The following is a 25,217-nucleotide window of genomic DNA, read 5'->3' on the forward strand; positions in this document are numbered from 1 at the left end:
CTTTCTGCGGGCCACATCTGGCCCCCAGGCCGGAGTTTGGAGACCCCTGCTTTACAGCATTGCAGCAGCAGGAAGGGAGAAAAGAGAAATTTTTTCAACTACTGTACTTTTGAATGAAAAGACACCTTTTCATATCAATAACCCATATGCATTAATTACAGCATGCTGAAAATATCCACATCCTGCCAAACCTTCATAAGTCATCAGAATCTGAATAGCAGAACCAGGCTCAGGCTGTGTCACACCTGTAGGCCTGCCCAGTTAGAGCATTGCTCTTCTATGTCCCATAGAGTCTGGAATGAAGATCCAAGTATTGCTTGTATGTGTCAATTCAACTCTTCACAAATAAAGTCCTCTGGTTCAGACTTTGTAGGGAGTCCTCTCCGACTGCCTATTCTGTAACCCTGAGACAGTTTATCCCAACCAGTCTTACACTGTTGCAGGTTTTACATGCAATGCTCATACCTGGTTTTGTGTACTTATGACAAAGATCAGTTTATAGTGAACACTATGAGTAACGTTTTTTGGAGCCTTTTGTAAACAGTTGTAAGTATTTCTGCTCTTTTTGTATGGCTCTTGCTTTAGCAAGGGCCATGTGCAATTACTCAAGGCTGTTTTTCATTTTGTTGTACAGGCACCTTTTCAATGTTAAGTTTAACTCATATGACCAGATAAATGCAAATCAATTCTGGATTATGTACACATTGTGTACCAGACAGGAATAAAGAAGCAACAGACAGGAGTAGGAACCCTGGATAATTATTTGAATAGTGCTAATTTAAGAGTAATGCATCTCAAAAAAGACATAGTGGAAATGGAAAAGGTGCAAAAGAGAGCGACAAAGGAAATTACTGGGCTGGGGCACCTTCCTTATGAGGAAAGGCTACAGCGTTTGGGCCTCTTCAGCGTAGAAAAGAGGCACCTGAGGGGGGGCATGATTGAGACATACAAAATTATGCAGGGGATGGACAGAGTGGATAGAGAGATGCTCTTTACACTCTCACATAACACCAGAACCAGGGGACATCTGCTAAAATTGAGTGTTGGGAGAGTTAGAACAGACAAAAGAAAATATTTCTTTACTCAGTGTGTGGTTGTTCTGTGGAAGTCCTTGCCACAGGAGGCCTATGGCCTGATCCAGTGGGGCTGTTCTTATGTTCTTATGTTCTGGAGTCATGTATGACCATAGTCATGTGTGTCAAATTCTATGCCAGTTATATCTTGATTGCTTATATTCAATATTTCCATTACAATTTTTTGGTCAGATACATAATTAGCAAAATTTAAACAAGCAGTACCTGGCTTTATGGCAATGGAAAGACACCATCAAATGATTCCCTACATCAACATTAGCAATGCTCGAAACAAATAACTGTACAACCATTATTGCATATAAAGAGAACTTCTATATATTTTATTATCAGACTTGCATTACACTATAAAACAAAACTTATGCAGCACCACACACCTGTCATTGATCATAAACACACGCAACCTGTTGGGAATGGCAAAAGGGATGGTATTTCAAACCTTTGCTCTTTTCTGTGTTGCTTTACATTACAGAAAATTGCCTTTCCTCACTTGAAATAAATTTCATCTTTCTGCCTGGCAACTCTGATCAGCAATAGCTTTAAGATATGTATTGGTGTAAACTCTGCAGTTTCTAGTTTAAGAAACGAAGAAATTTAAAAATTCATAAAGCATACTTATACCTAATAAGATTCGGGTAACATAGTGAGACCTCTCAATTCTGTTTATATTAAAAAGACATGCGCTACGAAGCAGAGCTTTCATTTAGATTTATACCCTGAACAGGTCAAGCGTTATCCAGTGAGAAGAGTGGCAACTATCTAATTGAGCCAGTTACATAAATGGTCATTGTTCTATACTCAGCTAAGCAGCTTTGGCTTTTATATTGCCATATATTGACAGACAGGTATGGATAGTAGTATGACTTTAATTCACATTTGGATAGAATTTTTAAAAGATCTTAGTTTTAAAATACAAAATATTCTGCACTTCAGTTAGACTTATAGGTTTTTATTTCTGGTTGTAGACAATTTGAAGGCCCCATCCTATGCAACTTCCCAGTGCTGATGCAGCTGTGCCAGTGGAGTGTGTGCTGCACACTTCTGTTGGGTGCAGCAGTCATGGAGGCCTCCTCAAGGTAAGGAATCGTTTGTTTTCTTTATCCTGGGGCTGCATTGGCACTGGAAAATTGGAAAGGGTCTTAAATCTTACATTTTGATTTAAATGATTTTGACTTACAAGATACTGTTCTGGTTGGTAAACTTTAAATCTGTGTTTTATGAAAAAGGAGTGTGTGTCTTTATGTCGATTTAGCACCCAAGTACAGTACACATTTCAAAGTATATTTGCAAGTAAAGAGAAGGCCAGTTGAATTGCTTTCTTCCTCATGATAATTATTTCTTTCAAGACATCCTACAGGTTCATTATTAATGTTGGCCAAACCAGTTCTGCATTACAACACCAAACCAATCTGGGATGTTGCATACAGTCACTTGTACTGTACCTGAACCAAGATTCACTGGTACCTATCTTTTATTAATTATCCTTGGAGTCACGTCTTAAAGAGTTTGGCACAAAAATGCTACTGCTTTCAGCTCATTTTCTTAAAAGCTGGGACTACAGTAACTCCATACAAAATGCATCAGAACAGGTATGAGCATGAACAGTTTTTTTAATTGTCATTCTATTAGAGCGCAATTCATAGCAAAAAAGTCCATCTCCTATCATGGGTTCACTTTTGTTAGACTGAACTTTCCTGATATCTTCAGATAACCTCTTGAAAGAAGCAGCAGCAAAAATTTGAAAAGAATGAACATGCATTTACTGGCACAAGTACACTTACAAAATTAATTTTTTACATGAATGTGATCTGTGGGAAGAAGGTTAGTTCACTGGGAATGCTCCTTCCACTTATAATTAGTACAATCAAAAAGCAGCTGCTTTTGCAAAGTCAGAACGTCATTCAATCGAGGTTACTATGTTTTTAAAGAATAGAGCAGAAATTTACAGATGACATATATTAGACATATATCAACTTCATTCTAGCTGATACATTGTGCTTCTCCCCATAGATACTCTTTTGGTTATCTTGGGCAAATGCTAACATTTCATTACCTGATCTTTCCCAAGTACTGTAAAAACACAGCAGGATATAGACTCCAAATTTAATGGAGAGCAAATTAAACAAAATTCCCTTTTATTTATCTTGCTAAGGGCAGCAAGGTTTTATACATTAAGGAAATGCACATTAAAAGTTATCAAAATTTTAGAATGTGCTGATAATTTAAAATAGTATTAACCCGTGTACAGTAATGTATATATACATACTTTTTTAAACCATGTGTAGGTTTTGTTTAGTCAGTTTCCACAACTAATGTTGGTACTATATTCTCATGGATGATCAGAGACAGCAGCTGAAAAGAGTACTTGGGTAACTATCTGGGCATGTTTAAAAACTTTTGCTTCCCAGAAACCATTTAAAAAATTATCAAGAATCCACAAGGGATTGATTAAGAGGAGAAAAGCCCTATAGTAAGCAACACACAATCATCATTATATTTTTATATCTGAACTATTTAAAGCTTTTAGACACATCCTGCAGGAACTGGACCTTATGGTCTCCTTGCTAACTTGCCTCATAACTAAGCACCAAGTCATATAGCACATTTGTGCTTCATTTTCATACCATGCAAACGTTTTTGTCTGCAAAGTTGAGATGTGCTCACGGCAAAGGACCTGGTTATGTGCATTAGTCCACTATAAACAAATGTTTCATCAGACAACTCACTGCAAGCATACATGACCGGGTGCAAAGATTCGCACCCCATGGTGAAATAGCAATCTAAATGCACGTAGAATTAACACACTGCAAACTCCCTTTTGAATCACACAAAAAGCATGAAAACAGGGAGGTACAAGTACTTCCTCTCTTCTTGCCTTTGTGCCATGTCCAAAATCAACTTGTTTGGAAAACTCAAAATATATATCAAAGAATTGATTTACATTACGGTTTAGAACGTCTCATATTTGAGAAGAAAGATTTTGTTCTTAGCAAAGCAATACTCGTGTCTACCACAGCTTCAAACACAGCTGCCATCTTGCTTCCCATTACCACTGGAGTTATGCACATTACTTTTGCAACTACAGAGCAGATCTTTTGGACTGTGTCCTCTATGAAAGGGCGCAGTGCAAGCCTGCTAAGAATCAGAAAAAGTGACTTGAAGTAATTTGTTGTATAAAACAGAGCTTTCCAGAGACCATGGGTCCAATCGCAAGCACAGACTTGGGTTATGTTCTAAATCCGAGATTATACCAGAACATTTCCAGCCTGTGGTTTATGTACTGAACATGTCCCAAACACAGCCAGAGATACAATGCCAAATTCACCATCAACTCTCTAGATCAAATAAATATAACCCTGTATAAAGTTATCGATTTAGCTCCCTTTTTGTAACAATATTTGCCTGAGTTTTTTGTGCAAAAGGAGATCTGTCATTGTCATTCTATACTCCTAGATATTATACATCAGAAGCATTTTCTGCACTGAACTTGTGACTTTGTTTTTAAAAAGGGAGTTCAAATAAATGTACAAACTGAAAATACAAGATACTGATGGAATATAAACTGGGGTCTCTGAAAAATAGATTTATCTGTTGTTCTAATCTAGTATGTCATAGACATTTTATTCCTTTCCTTAAAACTACATGAAGTGGTAGAATTGTTCAGATAACACCTGACAAAATACTCCCAAGGATAGAACTTACTCAAACATTTAGCAATTTCACTGGTTCCAAGACTGAATTTTGGCTCCCCATCTCTCTTAATTTACTTCTCTGTATTCCATGCAAAGTCTCCACTTTATCCCCCACTCTTTCCTCCTTCAACATATACCTGTGTCTTACAACTCTTACATCCTTTTAATCAGGGCATATATCCCAAGTTCATGCATTGCATCAACTAAAAGTCAATCACGCTAAACTACTTAGTCCTCCTTCAAAACTCCCATTTTTGATGAGGTTGCACCCACAGGACCTCCCAGTGCCCCAACCAAGACAGGAAGACTGTGATTCCTTCGCAGTCCACCCATTAGATTGCCACCTGCACTGACATACACAGTGCAGTCATGCCTTTGGAGACCAACTTTCACCCCTTGACTTTTTCTGTTGTCCCCTGCCTCAGAATGTTTGACAGCTCTGGCAATACCTAGCTTCTTTAGTCTCTCCACCAGGTTCATCTTCAGTTGCCCTGCATCAGGAGGATTAGACAATTTCTGTCCATATAGCTGCAATAATGTTTCTGCAGGCCGAGAGGCCAAAAAGTTTTCAGAAATGATTGCTCGAGATTCAAAAGGCAAGGGGGAAGGACAGGGGGAGTGCAGAGGAGAATTTGGTGGTGTTGAAGGAACAGCAAGTATCTTGGGAGACTGGATCAGAGGCACTCTTTCAAAGACTGGGCTGTTGTAGACCTTGGCTGAGATGCCCTGTTCTTGCAGAAGTTTAGCTAAGTTTGTGGTACTACTGAAAGTGGTTGTTGAGTCTCTTCTGTTAGTGAGGAATTCTCCAATACTAAGTCTGTATGACATGGCTGGAGAGCTTGTAACAGTACTGCTTATACTGCTGCTATTTCCAGAGCACAGGGAAGAATATGAAGCGCTGAAAAACAAAGGGAGAAAAAAGATGCACATTGAATACCATTAGCATCATCCCAAAAAGGAAGAGGTGTGACAGCTTCCAGGAGTCAAGGACAGGACTGCTATATCCTTAACCAACATCTAAATCGCATTCATGCGATCCTTCCCTTACATGACAATATTCCAGTATACATTACATATTCCCTTACATGACACTATTCCAGTATACCCTTTCCTCTCCTGCTCCATCCCTCTTTCAAAAATTCTAAAATATGAACATGCAATCACAGCTGTCGCATTTTATAAAGTACTGTCTGGATATTAAATTCTAGATCGCTTGAAAATGTTAGAAGTTGAGAGTATGTTGTAGGTGTGAAGAATTCTGAGAATGCCAAGAGCCTTCTTACCTGGGAGTAACTTGTGTGATATCAGATGGGTGGAGGATCCTGCAATTGGTAAAAGTAAATGTAGAGTTTGTAGAGGACAGACATTTTCCTGGATTGGAAGCTAAAATATAAACAAAATACACATAAGATCAGGATTTTAAAAATTTAAATCAATATTGTTATAAACTAACATACATACTACAATCATAATGTATGTTTCCTTTTGGAAAAGTACATCAAAAACCTGTCAACACATCCTTAAAGTCCTTTTATGTACAAAACCATATTTTAAAAGCTATACACATTAATACAATGATTCATTTTCCAGAAATTAATAAAAGTTGCCATTCATTACATAATTTGGACTTTGCTTCACACCCTTTCAAATATGTTTTGAAATGTTCAGTTAATAAGCATAACCATTTCTTTCAAACCAAATGCAGTCAAACTGAACGTAAATGCTATACACATTTTCAAGTCATCCTCAGTAAGAAATTTTGACTGGACTGACTTGAATGATGGAAACTCAGTTGAAATGGATGTAGTATGTGATCATGCAATATTACCCTCCCCCCAAATTTTTCTGCTGCCATAATTAAGGCTCATGTTGGTATCAACATTAACATAGTAAATGCTAACCAGAGTTTGTATTAGCCATTTTTTTTAAACTAGCTTGGAGCCCTAGTTAGCTTTAAGCCAAATCACAAAGGCTATAGTACTTACCAGTGAGGGGTACTATTGTTAATGTAACAGGTGGCAGAAAGATTCCAGCTACTGACTTTGGCACTGTGGGTTTCCTTTCCTCCAGAGGGGACTGCTGTACTTGAAAGGTTATTCCTTCATCCCGCTCCTCATCATCTTCTTCCAAATCAGAGAGGTGATAGACATCTTGAGACAGTGGTGTGAAACCTTTTGTGACAACACCAGGGCGTGGGTCCAGGATTGTGCCCAAGTTAGGCTGAGCCAGTTGCTGCCAGTGGAAAAGGGTCTGGGAGCCTATTGAGAAAGGAATACAAACAAATCTCAAAGAGCTGGGGCTTTTCCATACCATACTGCTTAATTCAGAAAAAAGGATAATTGGCATCTGTGAACCAAAAGGATATATCAGACCAAAAGGATTTTTACAAGGCAACAGCACACAATATAGCATGCTTTTCCCTACATGACGGCTATTTTAGACAACCTCCTTTGAAGCAGAAACCTGAAGTTGACATCAATATATATTTAAAATTAGGTAACACTTTTCCTGGGCAAAAGCTTTAAATTTCTTTGTTTTGGTCATCCCCAAAAGGGATCTGAGCTCAAGGGCAGAGGTTCCTAGTGTGTGTTGTGACACCTTAGGGCAGTGATTTTCAACCTCTCTCATATCATGGGACACTGGTAAGGCACTAAAATGGTCAAGGCACACCATCAGGTTTTTGATAATTGACAAGGCGCACTGTGCTGTCAATGGGGGCTCACATCCCTCAATGGTCCCATTGATAAATGACTCTCTCCCAAATTCCCGCGGCACACCTGGAGACCATTCGTGGCACACCAGTGTGCCACAGCAAAGTGGTTGAAAATGGCTGCCTTAGGGTGTTGCGGCAAACTCACAGTGGCGCTTAGTCGCCCCTCCTGCCTGTTCCCTAGGCAATGCTGTCTTGGGTAAAGCGAATCCAAGATGGTGGCACCCAATCCTGTGAGATTTTGGAACCACCATCTTGGATCTCTTGAGATTTTATGAGATCCAAGATGGTGGCACCTGGCCAAGCCAGCAAGAAGAGGTTGCCAGGGTATCATGACATAGGTAAGTTTGAGAATCACTGGCTTAGGGGTTTGTCCAACAGTAGATTCCAAAATGGTTGGTTTTGCACTAAACTGGGATGCTTAAGTAGACAAGGAGAAAAGAAAAAGATACGAAATGATAGGGGGTTTTCACATCTCTGTTTGCCTTTAGTCTGCTGTATGGATGAAGCCTCTCAGAGAGCAGGCTCAGTAACCGTGTGCCTTGTGAATGTCAAGATACATACTCAATATGCCTGCCAGATAGCAGAAGTACCAATCTGGAAGCAACCTTAGATACAACAACTTGTCCAAGTCCACTTAGTGGACTTGGTGGATAACATCTGAACCCAGGCCCAACTGTCAGAATAAACTGAGACAATAAACCTGACATATTAATCCCACAGCAAAGAGCTGTGTACACTGAACAGTAAGTGAAAAATGGCTGTTCTTACCTTCAAGGGGTTTGACAATTTGTAGTTTCTCTGGGAAGAGGACACGCATGTTGCTGAACACTCCAGAAAAGTCTGTAAGTTCTGAACCACTGCCCAATGAAAAGCAGCTCTCCACTGGTGTACTACAGCTGCTGGGCTCTTCCTTTTGGTCGGCCAGCAAGTGTATCCTGCGCTCCTGTTCCTCTTCAAAGAACTGCTTCTCACTTAAGTAGTTCTGTTGACGGAGGGAAAGCCTGTGCAGAGCAATGGCTAAATCTTCTCCAGAGACATGGCCCAGCTTTTGATCATTCCTACTGGAAAATACAAAAGGAAGAGTTACAGCCATACCAAATTTAGTTGCCGATAACAAGGCTCCTCCCTTTCAGTTTAAGAAGGAGTAGGGAAGAAGAAAATGGCACCATAAGATAGAGCGAGGAACACACAGCTGGTTCTCTTCACTTTTGTAGATAAATTCAAAGTCATATATAGTGTGTGGTCTAAAAAAGGTTACTGCTTTGAGTGAAGAAAGCAACATGTTATTCTAAAAGGAAAAAATGTAGACAAACTACATGCAGTCCTGATACTAATTCTACCTGCAACATGGCAATGTCCATTTTACAGAGGGAGAACAAAGCTTGTCCCAGGCTGAATAAGTTTTGAACTTAAGGATGACAGACCTATGCCATCTTTCTTAGACTACTCAGAAAGTCAGTGCAAAGACAGTAAAGCAGCACTCCTCCTTGTTGCTCATACACTTTCCAAGATTTCTCTATTCTGGTCTAATTAATTAATTTAATTATATTAATTAAGTCAAAATATCTTCCACACAGTACATAGCAATAAGGATAAATATAATCTGTATACAAAATGCCTTGCAGGGATGACAAGAAGATAAAGATTCTTTAACAGAAGTAAAATACACTCAGCAGAAAACAAAGAGATCTGTATTTTCAGTGTTTGAGTACTAGGAACTCCTACAAACTGGTGGAGTGGGAGAAGTGCAGAGTTAAACACTGTCAATGAAAGCTCCTCAGTTCATACAGTCTAATTGAATATAACCTACTTTTCATACTTGTCAATGTTCTCGGAGCTGGTCCTCTGAGACAGATGTGATCTTCCTTCCACATGTTGCAAGCCAGAATGAAAAGGCTTTGCTGTCATGACAATACTTGAACGATTTGACCCTGGAATGGGTAGCGTGGCAGGACATGAAGCAGAATGGCGTATACCATTAGCAACTCTGACGGTATCAAATACTCGTTTTTGCTGAATCCTAAAGAGAAAGGGAACAATGTATATTTAAAATGTACTGCAATTCTGTGTTGAAATATACAAATACTACATTGGCATAAACTTTGTTCCACTGCTAGAGCAACATGAGAGGCCTAGATGGGCAACTCCTCCCACCTGGTCTAATGCTTCTCATATTACTTGGTTGGTGGAAGAAGCAGCTATGCTGCAACGGTTCCCATAGCATAATGACAGAAAAGGAAGCTGTAGATGTTTGCAAAAAAGAGGAAGGAAAGAGCTGCAGATGATGACAGGTATTCAGAAATTTCCATAGCATCTAGAGTCAGGACTGCAATCAGTCAGTACACCTTATGTGTACTTATGTTGCACAGGCTTACATGGAAATGTACTTTAAAAAAAAATACAGAAGGGTGAGAAAAGTTTCAGGGGTAAGGGGTACCATTTCTAGGAGAGATAATCTGGCCTTGTAGTTACTTACAAGTAATGTTAATTCCCTTCAACACCAACATCTCTTAAAACAACCAACTACTAGAAATTACTTTGAATTAAAAATAGAAAAATGAATACAATTCTAAAGCCTTAACATACTAGTGAATAACATAACTTCAGTGAGTGTTTACTGAACACATTCTATAATTGTTCAAAAACCTGTCCTTGAAGATCTTTCTCCGAGTATATAAAGAACAGACATCCTCAAGAAAGTTCCAAGTGGTAGGGCCTGAGCATTTTGGGCATCCAGGTCCACCTACACTAAACTTGTTATCTTAGCACTTCTGAGTGTTGTGACATTTAAAAAAAAAAAAAAAGGGTTGAAAGTCAAGACTGGTGCTTACTTCTGTTTGGAGACCGTTTCTTCATCCAAACTCAGCTCCTTCCGCATTGTCCCCTCAATCTCTGCAGCCAAAGAATCCTTAAAGTAGTGAAGAACATATTAGGATTTAATGAGTTTCTTAAAATATTCAGGTAGAATCAATAAATAATTTATACTTTCTGCTTAGCCCAACATCAATGAGAAAATAACCCAAATGAACACCTGAAGTTTCAGGTACTATTCCACTGACATTTTTGCATTTTCATGACCTTCTCAGGGTTAAGTAGTAAGCTTGGATTCTTTATCTGTATTTATTGATGTGCTCACCCAGTAGCGAGTCATCACTATTTTTAATTGTCCCCAACCATTCTAAACTATTTTATAATACAAGACAATTTTAAAAAGAAACAAAAGATGTTACCAACAAGAGGCGAGGTACTCTAACCATTTTTTCTACAGAGTAATTTTTGAACTACTATAGAATTCTATATCCTCAGCTATGACAAATGAATATTCCATTATTCCAAATCAGAAACTTAATGTACACTTGTTATGAAAAATCACTGAACTTCCTTTTTAGTTTTACCCGTTTTGGACTTTTATTGTCTCAGTGACTCTTACCTCAGCATGGGACTGCTGAGTCATTCCACTAAAGTATCTATTTTTACCCTATCTTCTTTTTTCCCAACTCGGCAGTAAACAAAGGTCCTGCACTTGAGCCACCTCATTAGACTGCAAAGACCACCTGATTTCCAGGAGTGGGAAATTCATGGACTTGGTAACCCTCCAGTACCCAATCCCACAGGTCAAACTCAAGTTGTGCACATTTGCTCACACTTGAAGCATTTGAGGGGCAGCTGACCTGCTCACTTTGCTGCAAGTCTGAGTCTCAGGACCTTGGAGGAGTGTAAGAAGGATTGGGACTATACCAAGTAAGGGGCATCAGGATTTGTTTTATTTTCTGCTTTCAGAATCCTAACCAGCCTTTATCACCTCACCTTCTGTAAGATCACCTGTGCCATGTTTATTCTTGCAGCTTCTCTTTCATTGTTTTGACATATTGCATTGCCATTAAATAAGCTTCTTGCCCTTTTGGGGTTTTAAGCCTTGCTTCAGGAGAGGAACCCTGGGTTTGGGGGTTCTTGGCTCTCCAGGAGGAGGGGTTTCCCCCAGCTAACTTCCTCTTGTCTGAGGTAGTGCAAGCAATCTACTCTTCCCAGTTATTTCTACTTTGTCTCCATTTAAAGGGTGAAGCAGGGACAAGGGAGTCAGATGCCACCCACTAACTGTTTGGTGCTGCAACCAGTCTGCCCTACAATAACTGCAAAATTTCCTACTACTGCATCATGAAAAACAAAGCAACCTTCATGCGGCCACAAGAATCCACCATAAACAGAATGCCTTTTAATGCATATAAATGTCACTTCTAGTATCCACAAGAAACCAGAAGTTGCTTTTTTGTTGCCCAAAACAGGCATTCTGATGCCCAGCGGGCAGTCACACACGACCTCAGGAGGTGAATGGAGCTGTGATCCAGTCACTTTCAGAAGTTTTAAGGGGCCCCAAATCCATTGATTCAACTATCAGCAGATTTCTGCATCCACATGGGTTCAAGAATGTTCCAGTATCGCAAGGATACTGAGGGACAACCTATATCAGGTTCCATGGTAATCAGTAAGGAGTGTTTCCCAAACTGTGGGTTGGGATCCAGTAGGTGGGTCGCAAACCAATTTCAGGTGGGTCCCCATTCATTTCAATATTTTATTTTTAATATATTAGACTCGATGCTACTATGGTATGTGACTGCATTGGGGGAAATGTTACAGACCTGTACTTTTAACATGCTACTATGTATATTCTTTTATCAATGATAGTAAATGGGACTTATTCCTGGGTAAGTATGGTCAGGATTGCTAAAAATTTTCCTGCTTGATAAGGTCACTTCTGGTCATGGCATCACTTCTAGTAGGTCCTGACAGATTCTCATTCTAAAAAGTGGGTCCCTGTGCTAAATGTGTGAGAGCCACTGCAGTAAGGCATAAATCTGAGCCCCAACTATGCAGCCAAGTGGCCAACAACAACGTGTAACATGCAATGAAAACCACAAAAGAGTTCTCCAAATGTTTCATTATGCTTCCCATCAAGGTCTGCATGTCTTCCCTACCAACATCTTTTTATATGAGCTTCTAATAACTCTTTCCATAGTCTGTATGAGTCAGTGGCACTGTGGATGCACTGGGTAAAACACTCAGGGTGAGAGATGTGTGTGATACCACTATTGGCCAAAATTGTGAAATCTTGGTATTTTTGAATAAATCATGTTATATATAATTTGATGTGAAATTTAATGCGAAATGCAATGAAGCAAACCGCATTGAAATATACACATTCTAGTAAATGTTAGGGTGAAAAAAACCAGAAATGGGAAACACAACTGCTTTATGTAACAAAAGTGGGTTTTCTTAACTCAGAACTGACCAATGAGACTGATTGTTCTGACAGCCTATGAGGGAACAATGATTGTTCTCTGATAGCAGGGAACCAATAAAGTTCCCTGCTCATTGCTATGTATCAGAGCTAATATTAGAACCCTTATTCAGTTGTGTGAGTGCCATAAGTTGACCACTGGTTTTTTTGTTGGTTACCAGTTTGTTGGGTGACCTGTACCGTTATATATTTAAATAAATAAATCAAGTGAAGGGGTGACACCAACCCTAGTGATGCCACTGCATTTAGGTTGTGCTTATGATACTGTAATTTATTCTGTATGGTCTAGTATGGGAGGAGGGCCATGATAGGAGTGACGCAATGAATTCTCGCACCAGGTGACACAAACACCAGTGGTATCTCTGGTATGAGTAATACTGACTACTTATCACTAAAGACCAAACATCTTTACAGCATCTGATGACTAACTTTCCCCAATATTTCTTCCTTAAAATAGATGAACAAAAATTAAGCAACTGTTCTTTCTATGGTAGTTTCTTGACACACAAACAAGTGATTAAAGATCTATCAGGGATATCTGGTCTTGCCTCCTGGATGCAGGAAGAAAGGTAATTGATTGAGAGGTCTCCATGGAAGTTTACTATATTAAAATTAGAGTGAACACAACCCTGAACTAAACTGAGAAACCAAACTCAAAATTGCAGTTTTAGGGCTATACCAGTATACTGCTCATGCAGAACTTGAAGATAACTTGTCTAGTTAGTTACTTAATATTTAGATAACTTTTCCAAGAGACCAAAGGGGTTTGCTAAAAATATTAATGAGAACAGAAAATCAAACATTTTCAGCTTCCATCTATTTTTAGCCACCACCAAAAAAAAACCCCTGATCTCTTGGTCTCACCAACCAAACGTCTGTCAGTGGCAGGCCAGAGAGCAGGGTCTCTGATGCAGATCTCATAAGTTGGGCAGGCAAATACAAGAAAATGCAGTCCTTCAGGTAGCCTAGTACTAGATCATTAAGATTTTTAAAGGCCAAGATCAGCACTTTGAATTAGGATTGGAGGAAAACTGACAAAAACCAAAACCACATATCTGCGCGCACAATTTTATATACAAGTAGTGACTCAACACTTCTTGAATGTTGCCTGTTCTCTTCCTTCAACTGATCTGTGTCCTACGGCAATAAATACAACAAATTGGGGGACACAGGGTAAGTTTAAAAAAAACAAGAAGTTGGAAGTTAAATTGAAAAGATAGAATCACAGATGGAGTAGAAACTATTAGATCTCTTAGAAACTGCAAGTTCATTTTCTCTGAAGTTCCACAGGACAAAGACTGTCACTTCCAAGTTCTGTCCTTGACGTTTCATTTTACTTAAACCAGTTGGCATTATCAAAGATTCTGCTGAACTAGAGGGATGTGCTACATTGACAGAAAGCTCAGGTTATATTACCACAGGAAATGCTCCACATGACTGAGGGCGACAGAGAAGGGAAGCATGGCTAGCTTTGCTGCGCAGCTCCTTCACTTCTTCTTGTGACTCATGCAACATCCCCAGACACTCTGCATTCCGTTCTTGCAAGTCATGCAGCTGGAAGAGTATAGAAGGTGAATATAATTCATTAGGCAGACAGTGACAACAGTACTGATGAGATGAACTAAATGTAAACCATGGAAGCATTATTGTAGCGCACTTCAATATGTATCAGTGAAGAACAGAAGCACTAAAATGGCACTTCTGAAAAAACAAAGTGTGGTATATAAGTATTCTTCATCACCACCACAGCTACACTGTGCAGATTTATGGTCCCAACATTGTATCTCGATTTGTATACAAATATATTTCTTGTTCTCCAATTTCTACTTCTAAGGCTCAGTGTAAAGAGATAATGACTTCTCATCAAAAAGGAGAGAAATCTCCCAACTTTCAGTCAATCACTCCATCTTTGAGTGAATTGTAAGGAAAAAGTAGTTTGAGTATGATTCGCCTATTTGGTGCAAGGAGGACGTCCAAGTTTCCGTCCTTCCTTCTGTACCTTTTCTCTTCATTTTTCAAACGGATAAGATAGACTATATCAGTACCTCTGCTGTCAGCTGTCTCTGGGCATCTTTGGAAGCTTGTACATGTAGTTTCAACTCTTCTTTTTCAATTACATGCTGAGGGCACAAAGAAAATTGTTCTCTTATTCTTCCCTTCCAGAATTGCCCCTGTAGTACAACTAATTCCCTGCCCTTCCACCCTTTTCTCTCAGGGCTTCATGGACACAAACCTCTTTGATTTTATGTTGAAGATCCACAACCTGGGACAAGAGGGATGAGATCTCTTCCTGGTATTGAAGTAGTTCTTCATTCTTCCCTGTTAGCTCCTCGCTCATTCTGGCAATCTGCACATTTGTTTCCCCTAAAAAACAGAATAAAGAAATATTTAGTTCAGAAAGCAGCTGTCCAGCATGAACACTAAAAGAAAACCCAGAAACTACCTCTAAGCTTTCGCAGAATAAAGCAGTGCTAAACAAATCTAAAGGCAAAAAAATCAAATTCCAGACATCCATAATGTTTGGTGCCTTACACCAAGGCACCAACAAAAATGTGTGGCAAGCCACTATTACACAATATGGGCATTTCTGATTATTAGGGAGATTTTACTACAATAAACGGAACTTGAAAAAAAAAATACTGCAACTCCAGTATTTCAGTATGCAGTATCAAGCATAAGGGCTAGATCTGAATAATCTGCAATATCTTTATGTTTGGAATAATGAGCTTTGTCAAACTCACAGAGAAATGATAAGATGGGACAGGAAACTGTCAGCTCTAACACAGAGAAATTGCTTTAAGAAGATTGCCTCCGCTATAAAACCTACAAGCTCTCACTTTTCAGCTATTTGTTTTTTATGATTTCTTTAAAATAAAAATATTTGTACTGCAACCTGTGTTATAACTTTATTTGCAAACTCCTGGCCTCTTACATGACAGAGGGAAGGACAGCGTTTAGTGGTTAAAGTTATTAACATGCTTATTAAAGAATATACAGATGTTTGTAGCCTAAAATCTTCCAAGGAGCCCTGTGCTATTAAACTTAATGCTCATACATAGTTCTGAACACAGAATGTGTAGCTGATAAGGTTTTATTCCAAAACAAAAATATTTCTGTGTGTCCAGGGGAAGATACTGCCTGGATACTTACGAATTTCTTTGACACAGTCACTGACCAGCTGTTGCTCCTTCTCTTCATATGTCATAGTTTCAGTCTTCAGACTGCAGGCCTTCAAACATATTGATGAGCATTAATGTTCAAGATGGATGCAGTGTTAAGTAAATTCTTCCCTCCCCACCCTCAGATCAGAATTTACTATAACTTCAACATGAGATTTATAGGCCACAAACAGCCAAAATATCCATAATCAAGAGTCCTGTGCAGGCCATTTTTCTTCTGAGGCATATGCAGCCCCCCCAATACAATTAACCATGTGTGGGATAGCTGTATGTGGGCTGGGCATGGCTTAATCCAGCAGTATGAATCCCCCTCATGTGGAGTTAAATAGTACAAGGGGGAAATGATATAGCAGGGAACTTTTTCCACTCCCTGACAATTTTTTTTTAATATGGTCAAGATAATACTATCTATAGACTACCCTTAACTTGAGTCCTCTGACTGCCCCCACCACCACAGGATGCAGCACACGTCCTGTTGGCACTGGAAAGTTGGATAGGATTGGCCCTTATTCTACCAACACACTCTTTAAGTAAGGGGAATGACTCCAAAAATGAGACCAGAAGGTACCCTGGTGATTTCTGCCACTGCCTGCAGCATATAATTTGGTTCAACTTCTAGAATGATCCAGAACAATATTTTGCCTTGGATGATTTGTATTGCTATGGTTTATTAATAGTGGGTGGTTCCTGCTTGACCAGATATCTTTTTGGTCCCTTCCAACTTTATAAACCAATATGTCATGCAACACAAGGGGTCTGAATCCTTATACACCATTTCACCAAAATCTAAATTTTATAAAATTCAGGTATTTAACACAGATACCATTAGACCAGTGGGCGACCAACCCCAGCCTGTGGGCTAGATCTAGTGCCCACAACAATCCTTTCCTTGGGTGAACAGAGCTTACCATTCTGCTGGAGAATTTCCGCATTGTGCCTCAGATTGCCCACAAACTGCACCAGCCACATCCATGTTCTGTTGCCCCAGCAGGTTTTGCGCCTAGATTTCCAGGCAGACAGTGTGCCAGAACAGTAAGCTCCATTCAGTCCAGGGAATGGTTTACCAGTGTGCAGTGGTCTCTAGTTTCTAGACCACTGCATTAGACAATTCATGCAAGAGGAGATGACTTTAAAAGGAATTGAGCTCTCTGAACTGTATTTTGTATGGTGTATTCCAATTTAGAAGAGGCATTCCACAGGTGATAGCATTAACTTTCAATCTAAAATGAAGACTATTTGAGAAAGGATAAGCAACTGAATGATGTGTAGACTGTAGCACTATCCAACGAAGAAGCAGTATATAAAATTCCTAGATCTTTCCTTTACAGTTTGTTCCCCACCCCATTTCAGTGCTTTCGGCGTGTGGATGTAGGTTACCTTTGTTCGAAGGGAAAGATTCTCCTCCTCTAATTCCCTGAGTTTATCCTGCAATATATCCAACTGCAGGAGACCCTGCGACAAGTTGAAGGAGTCATTGAAGCGAAGTGGCGTAGAACAGCTAGAGTCGGTTTCACTTTCTTCAGACGCGATAGACACAACACGAAGTAGCTCATCTTTTTTTGTTAGCTCATGCTGTAGCTGGTGAACCTAATTTCAAAGAGCGTTTTGGTTACTGAACATTGCCAGCATTGTACAGCTGTGTAACCACCTCTATTGAATCGCTATACCAATGCAAAGCACAAGGTATCCCTCCCTACACTTGTCCCTTTGGTTTTGTTCTTTGCCATTACAGTTCCCGATTCATTCTTCCTTTGGAAAGTACATGATTGCAACATTTTTACAGTTATGATACTATCCGATTTGGATCTTAATATGTTAAAATGATGAGCATACCTTTCAATTCCACCAACCAGTCTCACAATAATTGTTATATGCAGATTTGCAAATATGAAAGGAAGTGTTGCTGCCCATTCCATGGTCATGGTCCACTTGTCTGAACTTCTCTCCCACCCCAATTCTATATCCACTCCTTTCCCTGGACAGGAAACTTCCTTAGTGCTGGGGGAACGCAGCAATTGCTCTGGAGAGGGTGGGTGCATGTCCCTCCCCACTGTCTGACTGTAAAAGATGGTGCTATGAAAGTTCCACATACACAGTCTCATCTCTCTTTAATAGTTCTAAAGCAAAAAAGGGGGAAAAATTAGATAATCTTGAGAACTTGCTAAATGAATGTGAAAGTGCTGGCACAACGAGGATATTCTCTCTGCACAGTGAGAAGCGAGTAACCCTTGCTGACCCTATGTTGACCCTATGTTGACCCTACTGTAACATACATGTAGTAACACTTTGTGTTGATAACTATCCACAGCAATTTCATTTATATTTCACCTGTTTTCTAGAAATCTTATGTATACCACCTTGAGATCCTAGTTAGTCTCCACTAAGGCACTGACTAGACTAAGGCCTGCTTAGATTTAGTAAGATTTCTGCATCATGTGCCATTGGAGCATGCTCTGAAACTCTTGATTTCTGAATCCTTCCACTGCTTAAGAGCAAGGCATGGAAACTGCCCTACATTTGTACTTGCTCACAGGTACACATCAATCATTACTTCCTAGATACAGAGGGACATATACCCCTGGCCATACATTCTGCACTAAATTTCAATCTGTGTAGGAAAAAATGCACACAGTCACAGTAATGTTTGAAAAGTAATGAAAGTATAAGCCTCCGTGCCCCCCCAACCAATTAGCAATATATACAGCTATTGCCCAGCTAGTGTACATACAGCAGCACACACTTTCCTATGTGGATTTCTGTGTTGTTCAAAGTCACCCTCAACCACCCTTACATCTTTCCTCCTTATATAGAGACTAGTTTTTTTAATTAGTCAGCCTGTCAGTCTGCCTTGGATTTAAAACCTGCTTTCCCTCGATCAGCAGGTTTCCATCTACAACAGAGATCTTTGGAACTCTTCACGTTGAACTGTCCTGGACTAAGCTTCTGGAGACTAAGCAAACAACTCAGTTCTGTTGTTGAACATTACTTCAATTATTACTATTACAGGCATAACCTAATTATCCACAGATTTTTCACCCATGGTTTTAGTGTGATGAGAAGGAAAAAAGTCATTTAATAAAAGCCTCATTAATGCAGGAGAGGGCAGCCTGCAGACACTCACTCTCTTAGAACAGCTTCACACAAGTGAAGTGACACCTCCCTTCCCCCTGAGCACATGAAAGAATGCAAAGGAAAGCAATTACCACCTCATTCTAACCCTGTGTTTCGCTCTTAGTGAAGGGAGGGGTCACTGCCTTGGAGAGAAGCTGTTCTAAGCATCTGGAGATAGAATGATTATCTGCTTGATGCCTTTGTCCTGCATTACAAAGGTCAGCAAGGCTGTTTTTAATCACTGAGCAGAGGGATATTATTTTTTAAATGAATTTCCTTTAACACAATTTTTTGCATCCAATTTTTTGCATTTTTTGTGAACAGAACCCTTGTGGATACAGAGACTCAAACTGCACTCCTTCTTCACCAGGATATGTTTAAGATAAACACTTCTACAGGGATTTATTCAGTTGCAGACATTCTCTAAACCAAGCACTTCTTACCACATCAGATGGTTCATGTTTAGTGTTACTCACCTTGTCAAATGCTTGGCTCAATTGTTCTTCTAGAGCTTCATTTTGCTCTGTTAGGATATGATTCCGCTTAAGAAGGGCTTGTCCAATTCGTGCTGCTAACTCCAGGTCCCGATCTTTCTGCTCAGAAATACCAAGTTAGGCTTTATTTTGTATCTCAACACTAATTGAAGGTTTCAGAAGCATCAGCTTCATTTCCTATAATACACAAACTGGAGTCAGATGTTACATTGCCCGTATGTGTTTTAAACACACTAATGAGATGGGGAAGAATGGTCAAATCATATCCACATCATATCTGAAATGTCACATGCAAGTTTAATGCCAGAAATTTGCTGTCTTTCTAAGACCAGACCAGATCAGGGAAAGCAACCTCCAAAGCTCTAACTCAAAGCAAAGCTCTGAGAATGCTAGTCTCATCCTGGGAACAGAGAAAGCAACAGAAACAGGTAAAAAGGAAGGGGCATGCTGACCCATTGCACAAACTGCATAAAGTACCCTCTAATATACTGGCATAGAATACATACATGTTTGATTAATCTTCACATGACATGTGACAATTAACACACTTCCAGCATTACACTGACTGGTAGTAAAAGTATTAGCACCCTGGTCTAATCAAGACACACTCTAGTATGTGCCAAGCAGGAGCCTGCACTCAAGGCAAACTCCTGTTTTTGGAAGAGCCTTGAGCAACCTGAGTTAAGTGAACCCCTCAAATATCCATGACTAGAGACAGAGGAACATGTGACTGAAGAGAACACCCCAGTATGCCTTGCAACTTCACAAGGGACTGTATGAGGCACTTTCATGTTGTTGGAAGTACATATTCCTTCTATCCTGGCTGAGTCCACACTGAGAAAGAACCAAGATGTGGACTGGCTCTCAGCAGGTTTGCACCTTAATAGGTCAGGGCCATCGTTCCCTCTAAAAATTGGTGCAGCTGCACCAGAGCCTTCCCATGGCTGCATAACAACATCACCCCAGCATTCAGCAATTGACAACATTATTAACTGTTGACTTCCATTTCAACTGAGTGGTGCAGCTGCACAGCTTAGGGGGAGCATCGGTCAGGGCCCCAGATACTGCAGGATGAACATGTCTGCACTTCCTCTAACAGTTATCTATACTTGTCTAAAATCTGAAGCATTCCCCTCTATTCTATTGTTTTAATGCCTTTGCCTCCCAATTAAATTTGAACACCACATCCAGGTTACTTCTTGGAAGCACAGCAGTTCATTCTTTCCTGACTTGGGATCAAGCCCCTTGTGAATTTCTGTTGAGAATCTATACATTCATAAATATACCTTGTATTCAATAGCACAGAGTTCTGAAAATAAAACCAAAACAAGGCCAAACAAAGATAATTATACCTCAGCCAGCAGATGTCTGACAACTTCAACGTCACAGCAGTTTTTTGTCACCTGCTCCTGTCTGTCGGTGCCAAGAACTGAAAACCAAAACAAGTTGTTAATGAAGTTTAAATAAGAACAGTAATATGTAGCTCCTAAAAGTGCAAAACACTTGGGAACTTACAGAAGCCTTATGAGAATTAGGGGATGGGATGGGCTGAAAGGCAAGTTAAAATGCAGTGTATAGTTGAAGTTTTCTACAACATTTTAAAAAGTGAATTTTATAATTGCCTACATCACTGTTTCTCAGACTGTGGATTCAGACCCACTAGGTGGGTCATGAGCCAATTTCAGGTGGGTCCCCATTCATTTAAATATTTTTAATATATTAAAATTAATATAAATTCAAATACATCCCCATTCATTTAAATATTTTTAATATATTAGACTGGTATGTGACTGCAATTAGGGAGATCTGTACTTTTAACAGGCGACAATGTATACACTTTTAACAATAAAAGTCAGTGGGGCTTACTCCTGGGTAAGTGTGGATGGGATTGCAGCCTAGGACTGTTAATTTTTCCTGCTTGATGATGTCACTTCTGGTTCACTTCCAGTGGATCCCGACAGATTATCATTCCAAAAAGTGGGTCCTGGGCTAAAATGTTTGAGAACCACTGGCCTACACAGCTTTACAAAGCGTTAAATGAAAGGTCTCTGACCCAAGGGGCTTACAATCTAGAAAGGAGACACAAAAGGAGACTACAGAGGAAGGAGAGGAAAACAGATAGGGAATAGGATTGTGTGCTAAAGGATTTACGGAAAAAATATTTGCCTTAACTATGAAACAACAATAGTAGGCAGAAATCAAGTTCAAAGAGAATGAGAAAACACGTTACACATTTGTTTCTGGAATCAACGATCAGCAAAGATGAAAAAGAAAGCATAACCTAGCAGAAGTTAGTAGCAATGATTAGAATCAGCTAGTAGAGATGAAGAAAGAAGAAATTTGAATTACCTTGTGCGTGTTTATGGGGTCCAACCAAAGAAGAAGGGGGAAGGTCAAAAAGAGCTAGTATAAAAGAACAGAATAAAACCAGGAGAGGAAAGAGAATCAGCAACAGTTACAAAACTGTACTATTTTTCACATGTTTATGCCACCTGTCCTCCAAGAAACTCAGGATGGTGTATATAGTTTCTCCCTTCCTTTTGTCTTCAAAACAACCCTGTGAGCACAATAGCTAAATAGAGACTCTACATTCAATGGCAGTTTATCTCCAAGTGCAGGGCAAGAAACATGGGAGTGCTGCTGCCTATTTGGGGCTTTCCAAAGATGCCTGGCTGACTGCTAATGAGGCCAGAAAGGTGGCCTGCATGGACCATAGTCCGGCCCACCGGAACGCATTCCTAAGTCCATATGAGGTGCATTCAAAGCCCTTCTGCAAGTCCAGCCCCCCTCTGCCTGTTGACCTTCTTGTCCTCAAAAATCATCCTAGCTGGGATCTCTTTGCAGTTGATTTTCCTGAAGATGGTATCTCCCAACTGGGCCACTTGGGCTTTGCTGATCTCATTGTCCATCTCTGCACAGCTACACTCAGCCCCTGCCGTCTTCCAAAGCCTGCCCCTTGCCCCCCCAGTGATCCATCAATCAGGCCTTCTTGGGTAAGTGAGTAAGTAACTGGTGAACCACCAGTTAGCAGAATGCAGCTCACTAGCATCCACCCTTTTGGCTTCCTCTCCAGTCCATCATTCTTTTCCCACCTTTCTACCATTTTCCAACCAGAGCAAATCAAGCAGAGTAAGTATGATCATCCTGAGTGTACCCACTGCAGTGTTAAAAACTTGGGGTATGCTGTGTAAGGAGTAGCAAAGAAAGCAAGCAAGCCGTAAGCTGCTGTGGTGCTTTATTATTTAAATGTTTTTCAAAAACGAATGGCCACTTTGCACGTGCCAAGTCCAACATGGAGAAAGTGTCCATGGACAACTAGTGGCAGACGTGCCATGGATTGGCCACCCCTGGTTTAGAACAACCAGTTTTTCCATTTAGTTTAAAAGTCAAATTTGAGCTTGAATCATAGATCTTTTCTGCTCTTACAATCTGGTTTTCAAGAAAATATATAAAGACAAAGGCAGCAAATAAAGATAGTTGAATGGCAACTAGCACATGTATAATCACTTCAACACTGATGTATTGTTAAAGTGGACATATCTCCTATTGAAGCCTTACACACTCAAACATTTGGTGCGCTCTTTCAAGCCATTTCTGCCCAAAGTTGCAGATATGCAACAGGAACCAAATGTGTACACCTGTGGGCCAGGCAAAAATGGGTTAAGCATACGCTTTCACTGCTGTACAGCTCCAACAAAGGAGTGTTCACCTAGTTATGTTCTATAAACAAAAAGCAAACAGCACCATCTTCCTCTTTACCATGCTACTGCGTGAGAAAACTGACAGAAAAATAACTTGGTGGAGTATTGTACAAAGGTCAAAATCTGATTTACTGCGAAGCAACACCCTGCAACCAACGGTAAATACACAGAAATGTTTTCTATACGGCTATTTGTATCCTAATGACTTTCAGCTTATTTGAGAAGACAGATCAAACCAGGGAACCAAGCAATCCACTTCCCTTAACATTTGCAGCTAAAGAACAGATGCCTCCCCTCCTCAGCTGAATTAGGAGAGACAGCATACAGACACTGAAGGGAGGAGACCCCAAACTCTCAATTTGTTTGCTGATACAGAGCTCTCAAACAGTGGTGATTATGTAGCCTTATGTAAGTTTATGTACTACTTGGGATTTATCAAATGCTTTAGAGCAGCAGTCTCCAAGTGGAGACCACTGTGAGCCGGGAAAGGTGTCCCCGGAACAGACAGAACTAACTGTTCTATCAGGGGGCCTCTCCATTCTGCCGCAGATCGCTCCCAACCTTTGTGGTGGCCAGTCACTTCCAGGGTCTTTCAATCCAGCAGGCACTGCACCTGGATTTCCAGACATTCATGGTTGGCCGTTGTGCAAGTTGGGGGTGATCTGTGGCAGAATGAAGTGGCCCCTGGTTGGAACAAAACTCTGTTCACCCAGGAGAAAGATTGTGGCAGGCACTGCAGGCTGGGGTTTGGCACCCACTGCTTTAGAGGGCTTAAATCACTTTATACATTACCTTTTTGTAATCCAGAACAATCCTATAAAGTTAGTCAGTATTATCCCCATATTTCAAAAGCACTGTATGATATTGCACCTGTATCAGACAACTCTAAATAAGATAACTCTAAATCTCAAGGAGAAAGTACAAATCCCATGTATGAATCCAAGGCTCCCGATCAGAATATATATGCTTCAATTCTGTAACTTGTTTTTTTCTGAAAAGTTGAAAGTTACTAATTCTACTTAGTGTGTTCACCGCAGAGGCAAGATTCAATCTGAAATTTATAGTTCAGTCTTAGTCTACAGGCCAGGAGTATCATCCATGATACTAAACCACCAATTGCAACCTTATTTAAAAAAAACAAAACCATGACATGGTGTGTGGGCCTGGCAGAAATGAGAAAATAAAATCAAACAGAATACCATGGTTTCTATGCCAATATTTATGCACCTACTTACCTTGCAGAGTGAAAGCTGCAAGCACCTCTTCATTTTGGTTAATGTCCCTGTTATCTAGAGCCATGTCCCAATGCCTGTTCATGTACACAGAGGTATTGAGAAAAAAATATTCCCAAGCAGTAGTGCTTGCTCCGTATGTTTTGTTCTGCAGCCCTCACGCAGTGAGCCACAATACCACAAGGACACTCGTATAAACATTTCTCCAAGTAGCACTGTCATAAAATGGGAGGGGCTAAATAGCATACTATTAACAGACCTAGGCATAGGCAGTTCAGAGAAGAAATGTGCTGCTGTAGTCACCTAGATCCAACACTATGAAGTACACATAAGAATATGCAGGACCACAGCTTAACTATAAATTTATTCTGCTACTATAGGTGTTCATAAGACACCACCAGTATATGGCCAATCCCTTCTTTTTGTTCATTCTTGGCAGCTATGAACTGATTTCAACGTATCTTAATATTGCACTGATGTGACTACGTATAGAACAGGGTTGCTAGCTGTTTAAGCAACCCAGAGCAATGGATAGTTAATTCAGCAAATCTGGATAATTTGATTTAAAAGGGAAAACAGACATCTCTGAGAAACCAGTTGGAAGTTTTGTTGCAGCTGCCTGCAAAAGTCTTTGGAAAGTGAGAGAGCTGACAGCCAGGATGATGACTGCACTATGAAGGGAAAACACCTGGAGAAACTGAAATTCTA

The 25,217-nt window shown here is 40.0% G+C and overlaps 1 protein-coding gene across 8 annotated transcripts in view; it reads right to left on the reverse strand.

The window, feature by feature from the left end:
- Positions 1 to 1,383: 1,383 nt before the first annotated feature.
- The window catches only part of TRAK2 (trafficking kinesin protein 2), a 42,115-nt gene continuing 18,281 nt past the window's right edge, over positions 1,384 to 25,217 (reverse strand). For 4 of the 8 annotated variants that reach the window (XM_066621420.1, XM_066621491.1, XM_066621556.1 and 1 more), the window contains 14 exons: positions 21,926 to 21,979; positions 20,929 to 21,005; positions 19,559 to 19,675; positions 17,349 to 17,558; positions 15,943 to 16,021; positions 15,026 to 15,156; positions 14,838 to 14,912; positions 14,209 to 14,346; positions 10,328 to 10,404; positions 9,307 to 9,516; positions 8,265 to 8,557; positions 6,769 to 7,041; positions 6,067 to 6,166; positions 1,384 to 5,681 (listed from right to left, as the gene is read on the reverse strand). In XM_066621420.1, the coding sequence (XP_066477517.1) occupies positions 5,012 to 5,681; positions 6,067 to 6,166; positions 6,769 to 7,041; positions 8,265 to 8,557; positions 9,307 to 9,516; positions 10,328 to 10,404; positions 14,209 to 14,346; positions 14,838 to 14,912; positions 15,026 to 15,156; positions 15,943 to 16,021; positions 17,349 to 17,558; positions 19,559 to 19,675; positions 20,929 to 21,005; positions 21,926 to 21,979 (2,504 nt within the window). In that variant the 3' untranslated portion in view covers positions 1,384 to 5,011. The remainder of the gene's footprint in view (positions 5,682 to 6,066; positions 6,167 to 6,768; positions 7,042 to 8,264; positions 8,558 to 9,306; positions 9,517 to 10,327; positions 10,405 to 14,208; positions 14,347 to 14,837; positions 14,913 to 15,025; positions 15,157 to 15,942; positions 16,022 to 17,348; positions 17,559 to 19,558; positions 19,676 to 20,928; positions 21,006 to 21,925; positions 21,980 to 25,217) is intronic. The other 4 variants (XM_066621862.1, XM_066621781.1, XM_066621700.1 and 1 more) reach the window with 4 other exon arrangements.

Source organism: Tiliqua scincoides, chromosome 1 (assembly GCF_035046505.1).
Source record: "Tiliqua scincoides isolate rTilSci1 chromosome 1, rTilSci1.hap2, whole genome shotgun sequence".
Classification (NCBI taxonomy): Eukaryota; Metazoa; Chordata; class Lepidosauria; order Squamata; family Scincidae; genus Tiliqua; species Tiliqua scincoides.